The sequence below is a fragment of the Limulus polyphemus genome, unplaced genomic scaffold (genome assembly GCF_000517525.1).
Source record: "Limulus polyphemus unplaced genomic scaffold, Limulus_polyphemus-2.1.2 Scaffold673, whole genome shotgun sequence".
NCBI classification, from domain to species: domain Eukaryota; kingdom Metazoa; phylum Arthropoda; class Merostomata; order Xiphosura; family Limulidae; genus Limulus; species Limulus polyphemus.
In genome coordinates, this window is record NW_013666283.1 from 362,772 (window position 1) to 371,447 (window position 8,676).

Consider the following 8,676-nt stretch of genomic DNA (forward strand, 5'->3'; position numbering starts at 1 on the left):
CTAACAACAATATTAGGTTATACTTTTATTGCTAAGCAACATGACATGAAAGCCATTGTTGGAATTCATTATTACCAAAATGCACTGGCTTTTCTATATATTAGAAGTTTTTATATAAGGAACCACTTCTTTTTTGCTAGCTTGCCTCATTAAAAAGATACACATGCTTGTGGATAAAATAAGTAATAATACCCAGGTGCACACCCTCAGGGTCCACTTAGTATGGGTGCAAAATTTCAGATTTCTAGGTTCTTTCCTATTGGAGCTATGGTGGTCACAGACATACCCTTTTATTACTATAGAAGTATCTTCATAGTGAATTCCAAAAGTAATAATGTTAAAATGGGCTTCTCTTTATATGAGTTTATTACTAATTGCTTAGTCTTGCTCTCATTGGCATTGACCAGAAATTTACATTCACACTTTAATTATGGATCAATTCTCATTATTATTGATATGTATAGAAAAACAGAGGATAATTATACCTTTTTATTGGACTTTGTTTAGATGCTTCCTGGATTTGTTGGCTTGGATTTATTAAGTTCTGTTGAAACTGAAAAGCTTGTGCTTTCTGAACTTGTCTTGGTTTCTTTTTGTTAATGTCCTGTGAAATATATCAATTTCCATAAGTTCCATTTATGTGCATTCCATAATCCTATAAAAAATTTTAATATCTTTTTTGGATTAAATAGACATAAGCACAGGGTTTGCACAGTTTTAAAAAAGTCTAAGTTTCATGATTATCTTGAAACATCCTTTAATCTTGGTTTAAAGTGCCCTTGAAGTTTTACAAAAGCATTTGAAAAATGCTTAGATCAAAATAATGTTTAATATACATACCATTTAGTATTATATAATAGAACCCCTTCAGAAGATTTCTTGGATCAGTCAGTCATTAAATTGTTTACTTTTGTTAGTTCTCTTTGTCTTTACCAGAGCAGCACTCCAATCAATTCATGCTTGGTTTTCGAGAAACCAGTTTGCTAATGTGATTTGCCAGTGTCAATGTAATATAGAGTATCAAGCATGAAAGCGAGTAAAGGAAAACAAAAGTAAATGTGACTGTATGTGTATATTTTTTGCTGAAAAAAATGTGACATTTAATTTAAGCCTATTTTTATGAATATTCAACATGGAAAAATAGTGTATTCAATAGGAAATGTTTAGACTAAGATGAATTCAAAAACTGGGTTAGACAACACATGGATGACACTATATGGCATGTTGTGCTACTTGTAGTTTCTTTAGAAAAAAAATACATTGAAGCTGTTTCTTCAAATAGTGAGACAAAACCAGGAAGCTTTTAAAACAAAACTTTCATGAAGTTTGGTTGTTGGGAGTCCTTGAAAGACATTAGTTGAAGCCTTGAAAAGTTCTTAAGAAGTCCTTGAATTTTATTATCATTATTGTATGTAAAGCACTAATAATGGAAACAAATAAAGTTATATTATGTGGATCAGTGGTACTTCTATGGTTTTATTGCTAAAAGTATGATTTGGATACCCACATTTGGCAGAGCACATACAGCCCATTATGTAGTTCTGTGCTTAACAATAAACAGACAGACAAAAATCTATTGTGGCAAATAATTAGTATTTTATTATTGTGAACTAAACCTGAAATTCTATACATATTGTACATAGAAATTAGAAAAGTATCAAATTTAACACAGTACTTGTCACCTGTACCTCTTCTTTGCAAGGTGATGGTTATTTCTAATAGGTCAAATTGAGTTTTTGAAAGCAATCTTTATATTTTTGCTTTATATCTTTGTTTCACAGTTCTGCCATCTTACGGTTCAATCCTTGGTGGATTTCTTATCATTATTTTGATTTTAAAGGTAAAATGAATACACACATCTCAAAAACACTACTACTCAAGTTACCTTCTGTATTTTAGGTTCTAGAGTGATAAAGTTTGTTACCTTTTGACTGTTGAAGGTATGACTAATTGTAGTATGTAGGACTAAATGAGTAAAGTAGAAGTTAAGAGAAAGACACTTAGAGAGTTAAAGCTATTGTTTATTTATGGTACAAGGGTTAATATTCTGATATTGATCCTTATTTTACTCTTAAACTATAAACACTAGGGAGAGGTGGTGAGGTTGTTTCATGCAGAACAAGAAAAGTTTCTAACTATGGATGAATACAAGAAAAAACAATTTGTTTTCTTGAGATCTACAGGCAGAGCCACTGCCACAGCTGCCACCAGTTCAAAGGCATTATGGGAAGTTGAGGTATGTGACTTAGTATGTTAAATATTTCCTGACTTGTCTTTGCTATGGAATTGGTACATCTTTTTCTGATTAACATATGTGACGACTCTTTTCTTTATGTTCAACCTTGTAATAGTATTAGTAAGTTGTTGTAAACTACTCAACCTCTATTTTGTTGAAGTACAGGTAGTTCACCACGATCCATGTAGAGGAGGTGCTGGTCATTGGAACAGCCTCTTTAGATTTAAACACCTAGCAAGTGGTCACTATCTGGCAGCTGAAGTAGATGATGATCCAACAACAGACCCAATGAGATCTAAACTCCGAGGTCCACCTGTAAACCAAGTGTTCTGCTTAGTGGCTGTTCCATTATCTAATGATATCGCTTCAATTTTTGAGCTTGATGCCACAACACTCACTAGAGGGGATGATCTTGTACCACAGTAAGTAAAGATGTTGTTTCTTTTTTTTTTCTACATTTATTCATGTTGTGACCAACACCATTTAAAAAGCATAAACATTTAATAAATGATTATTATTACCAGTAAAGACATATTTTATTTTGAAAAATATGATGTTTTTATTTTAGTTTCATACAAGAATTAGGATGCATTGAGAATTTATTTCCATATAGTTCAGCATTTCATAATGATGTAATATTTTACCTAAGAGGATATTCAGAATATTTTTTTTTATTTGATTGTAATTTGCTAGTTATTAATGTGTCTATCTTCAGATGCATTTATACAGTCAGAATATAGACCTTGTATTATTCTATTGGAAGGTGAAGGTACACCAATATCCTGTAATTTAATGGATGTAAATTGTTTTAAATATACAGTGGAAAAGATATAACAGAATGTGATTCACAAACTCATTATTGAAACTGTAATGTTTTTTAAGTCGGTTAGTGTTCAATAAATGCTTGTATCCATTGTTACATGTAAATAATTAATTTACGTTGTGTATTTGTTAATAAAAAGAAAGCTACCTTTAGTTTATATTAACAAATACACAATATAAGTTAATTATATACATGACTTAGAAAAACATTTTAATTTTTAACTTTTAATTCTTTGAAATGTTGATCAACCACCTATGCTTTTTTTTTCTGGTAGATCTCTGTATACTACAGTTAATGCCTTTGTAGTTTTCTTGAAAATAGTTAATTTTTGTGTAAAATATGGACTAGGGTATATTTTGACAGTGTTACACAATACTTGGATATTACTTTGTATTGATGATATTTTACTTCCTATCAGGTCTTCCTATGTTCGTCTTCGCCACTTGTGCACCAACACGTGGGTACATAGTACTACCATTCCTGTTGATAAAGAAGAAGAAAAACCAATGATGTGGAAGGTACGAAAGGTTTAAAGAACATATAATTTAATTAAATGAGTGATTATAAGAAATCTTGTATTGTTTTTTTAGGAAAGACTGTTTTATTTTGGGTAAGCAGCCTCTTTTTCAGATTTATTTTTGATGCTACTTACTGGTTTTAGAGATGGTTCTACTTCTTGTCAAATTGATCTTTTGGCCTGGTAATTAACGTGCTTGACTCACAAGCTGAAGGTCGCAGGTTTTAATCCCCTTCAATGAACATGCTCTCCCTATCAGCAGTGGGGGCATTATAATCTGATGGTCAATCCTTCTATTCGTTGGTGAAAGAGTAGCTCAAGAGTTGGCAGTGGGTGATGTTGACTATCTGCCTTCCCTCTAGTCTATTGCTGTTAACTTGGGGATGGCTAGTGGAGATACCTCTTGTGTAGCTTTGTGCAAAATTTAAAACAAAACAATCAAAAACTTGTTAAACAGAATAATGGCTTGGACAAAGTTATAAGAACGTGCTCTCCCTTTGATGCTACTTACTGGTTTTAGAGATGGTTCTACTTCTTGTCAAATAGATCTTTTGGCCTGGTAGTTAACGTGCTTGACTCACAAGCTGAAGGTCACAGGTTTTAATCCCCTTCAATGAATGTGCTCTCCCTATCAGCAGTGAGGGCATTCATTATAATAGTCAGTCCCTCTATTTATTGGGCATATAAATTTTCATAGCTAATTTTTGTTTTTGGTATCACATAGTTTAAATATTATAAAAGTTTATTTAGTTTTAAAACTCAGTGTTAAAGTGTAAAGATTTCTTAATTTGTTTTTGTAGTTTCTATCAAAGTATTTTGAAATACTTTTTGCATTTTGTCAGATCGGATATTGTATTAATTGATCGGGAATACTGATTGTATTTATTTATGTTTAAATCACATAATTATTATTCAATAATAATAATAAATTTGTAATAGTGTTTTATGCTAACTTTTTTTTTCATGTGATATTTATTTTCACCTGTTGATTATACTGAAGCAACAGAGGCTTTCAAATTTAAGTATAATTATTGGAAACATAACAATTCTAGAAAAATATCAAATAGAAGCTAAATTTTCTATTTCAGTTATTGAACGCTTGGTACCCTTTTTTTGGGATATCATTACATATGTTGTAAATAATCTGTTTAAATGTGGTTCAATTTAGGAACTTTTACATAAATTGTGAATTTCTGTTAATGAGATAATGCAAACCTTTGGATACAAATGAGCTTGAAATCAAACTCTAAATATACACTACATATATTCATTTTTAGAGTTTTATCAGCAATAGCAAATCTATTTTTAAAGTCCATCAGTGGTAATAGAAGTAGGTATTTCTGAGTCAGAAATTGCATACTTGTTGCAATTATCTTTCATGATGTCAGGAAAATACCTAGGTTCAATAGATTAGTTTAATACAAAAATATGATTCCTATAACCCAAACACATTCAAAATATGGACCTTCCTTCCTCAGAGGCAAACTGGGAATGTTTGTCCCTGAAGAAGAAAGGGCCCACCTTTCAAAAGCACTCGGGTCATAGAGTATTATATTTCTGCTGCATTTTCCAGTTATTTAGAAATTAAAATTAAAAGGTGTGTTTATTGATATCAAGTTCTTCGGTGAATATGAAAATTCTAGTACCGGATGAAGCAAACTGCTATTGTTTGTGTTTTTTTTAAGTAAGTTATACTCCAGTCTTTCTTTCATTTATTTCCATTAACAGTATTTATTACAGTGTTTAGTTTTTTATTTTGTGTTATATATTTTTATTCTAAAGGATATTTTTATGTTATTACCTTAGCATATGAATTTCGACTAACCTAAATCTCCTAAGTTGGAAAAACTTTTTGAAATATCTTTGGAAAAGTGGCTAAAAGTTTTCCTAACAACGAGATTACCAAACTGTTGAAACATTGTTTTGATCATTATAAATAAGAGCACATTAAATTACCCATTTTCATTACCAGGTTTACTTTAGTTTTAGTCTGTGTAGGTAGCTTACTTTTATTAGTAGTTAATAATTTATTGTTACTTGTGTTCCAATAATTATTTTTCTGTCTGTTTCTGTAAAATATATTACATTTGTAGTCAAGCAGTTTAGGCATGATTTTCAGTTTAGTGAAAAAGGTATTCTAAGTCAGTATCTTACACTTTTTTAATAGGTTGGATGTGCATCAGTAAAGGAAGATAAAGAAGCCTTTGCTATTGTACCTGTCTCAGCCACAGAAGTTCGAGACTTGGATTTTGCAAATGATGCATGCAAAGTTTTAGTTACCATCTCCAGTAATCTAGAAAAAGGTTCCATCACTCAAAATGAAAGAAGGTATCTTGAAATGAATAATATTATATATATTGCAGACTATGCTGTCTGTTCGAGCATTTGTCTGTCTTCCATTTACGGCTGCTGCTTCCCGTGCTGTGCACGCAGGCAAAGCTCAACATTCATGTTTGAAATGATGGGAGAACAGGCATGAATAATGTTAATGCCAAATTTTATACCGCAAGCAGGATGTTCTACACTAAAATGTTAGGAATTAATCACACTATCATTCACATTTCAAAATGTGATGTAACTTAAAGAATAAAAATGTAGATTTATTGTATGTTATTGTTGAGCGGCTCTTAGCACAACTGAAATGCTCAATGACTACTTTTGTGGTGGGTGGTATAAGTAGCTCAGAGCTTTGGCTCTGAGTGAAACCAAAACTGCAACACAATTAACCTTTTTAAAGTCCATGAAATATATCAAATTGATGGATTATCTTAAAATTTTCCCACCACTGGGGGCGGGTACTTGTGCTTATAGTTACATGCAACTGATGTTTATTGTTGTGTATGATAACAGTTTTGTTTAATATAATTTTCAGATTAGCATTAAAATATCCTATGGACTACATTATACATGTTTTTTAAGAATTCTTTGATCAAGTTATCAATCCTTTTTTAAACTAGTGATAGAAAAACACTGATAATTTACAACTTATGGTAGTGACTGTGTATTTGAAAATTTAATGATCTAAAAGTTTCTAAATTGGTTTTCATGTTTATGGAAAAAATAGAACTATATATAGATAAATATCACAGTGGTTTCCAAACTTATTCACCTAGAAATACCTTTGCCTCTAGCCGACATTAAAAAATTCCAAGAAACTGTAATAATAATGATAATGCTTTATTAACCATCTCACTCTGGGAGGGTCAAAAGTGCACATGTCATAACTTTTTTTTTTAAGAGTTACATTCAAAGTTTAATCAGACTTCTTTAGTGTCATGGTATATGAATAAACTTGGTAAACAAATTTAGTTATTAAACCAAATGTTAATATTGTGTAAGATTTAAGTTGTTAATTTTATACAGAAATATTTAAAAAATCCCCAATCTCACTCTAATATGAAAATTGTGACATTTGCTTTCTAGGTATCTCTAATTTATTTACTACCCCTCCAAGAAGTATGGAATTTAACATAAATTTATCATTATTATATTGTTATTACACAGGCAGAGCATAATTTTAATAGCTTTCAGTCTTGTATGATTACAGAGCCATAAACTAGAAGATCAGACCCTGCTTGCCACGTCCACCAGTCACATCCTGTCTTTCACAAATTGCTAATATTTCTCTCTGATGTTTAATCCTATATTATTTATAACCAATAGAATGCCAAAGTTTTAACCTATCAAATGACGTATTATATTGCATTGTTTTCTCCACAGAGAATTGTCTATTTCACTTTCAGTTCAGACTTTATTCCCATGGGAACACATCAACAAACTTAGTTGAATTTTTAACAGCTCTTATCACATAGTTAGAAAGCCAGAAAAATTATGGTAGTTATTGGACATTGTCTGCTTTTTATGTGTTGCTATTCCATGTTCTTAGATGCAGTATTTGATTAATTAAAATAATTATTTAGTATGGTATTACCATTGGTATTAAAAAAAAAAAGGCTAAAGTTTTATCGACAGTCAACAACAAAAGACCCAGGTAAGTGCCGTATTTCTTTTTTTCTTTTTTCATGTGTTTATTTATTAATATAAATGTAATTAAACTGTTAGAATTAGAAATTTGTTAGGTTAGATAAATAATGATGATAATAGTTAATATTCTTCATGAGGTGTGCTCACAAGTAGCTTGTGCATTAGATAGGGTAATGCAAGCTACACATTTACCAAGTAATGTACAATTTGTGTGGCAATTTAATTTGTATGTGAATAATTGACACTTTTCCAGAACCCACCCAAAATTTAATTAGACATTCAAAGGGTTAATATAATTCGGCATATTACCATAGAAATATCCCATGGACTACATTACACATAATTATGATGAATTCTTTGATCAAATTATCAATCCTATTTATAATAATTAATGATAAATATACACATTAGGGTCAGTTATTAAAAACGGTTTGATAATTTAAAACTTGCTGTATACATTTCCCAAATTAATGTATTAGTATATAGACACAAATACACCAAGCATAATAAAATATTTCAGTACATGGATATAGGTCTTGTATTACACTTGTGATTTGTACTTGTTATATGTTGGTCTTATTATGTGCTGCTGTATTTAGGTCTTATACTTGTTGTATATAGGTTTTGTATTCTGCTTGTTTTATGTGAATCTGGTATTGCGTTGGCTGTGTGGTTTGTATTACATGTGCTATATGTAGACTTTGTGATTTTAGGTTTGTCACCCAGCTGATGCAAGAACTAATTTATTTCATTGCCTGTAAGGAGAATGACCCCAAAAAACCTGATCCTTTAGAACTTGTTGTTACACAGCCCAACAGAGAGAGACAGAAACTCCTAAGGGAACAGAACATCTTGAAACAAGTAAGTAAAAGTGTTTTATTTAAGCTGTGCACTTCAAACTGTAAAACTTTTAATTTGGGATAAATTAATGTAGCAGCCTAAATACACACGCTTGCAAATTTAAACTTCATAAAAGTTGTTTTGGTTTTAATAACGAATTTTCCATAATTTAGCTATGCAGATTTTGAAAATAATATTCATTATTTTCTATCACGTAAGGATTTTTTACACATTGGGAAGAAGAAAAAAACTCTTACTTGGATCAAATTATTATTT

General features: G+C 30.7%; 1 protein-coding gene across 4 annotated transcripts in view; it reads left to right on the forward strand.

Annotated features, from left to right (window-relative positions):
- Positions 1 to 8,676, forward strand: part of LOC106459878 (inositol 1,4,5-trisphosphate receptor-like) — a 126,746-nt gene that overhangs the window by 29,608 nt on the left and 88,462 nt on the right. For all 4 annotated transcript variants that reach the window (XM_022386439.1, XM_022386442.1, XM_022386441.1 and 1 more), the window contains exons 9-13: positions 2,090 to 2,236; positions 2,402 to 2,658; positions 3,478 to 3,577; positions 5,744 to 5,904; positions 8,274 to 8,421. In XM_022386439.1, coding sequence (XP_022242147.1) covers positions 2,090 to 2,236; positions 2,402 to 2,658; positions 3,478 to 3,577; positions 5,744 to 5,904; positions 8,274 to 8,421 — 813 coding nt within the window. The remainder of the gene's footprint in view (positions 1 to 2,089; positions 2,237 to 2,401; positions 2,659 to 3,477; positions 3,578 to 5,743; positions 5,905 to 8,273; positions 8,422 to 8,676) is intronic.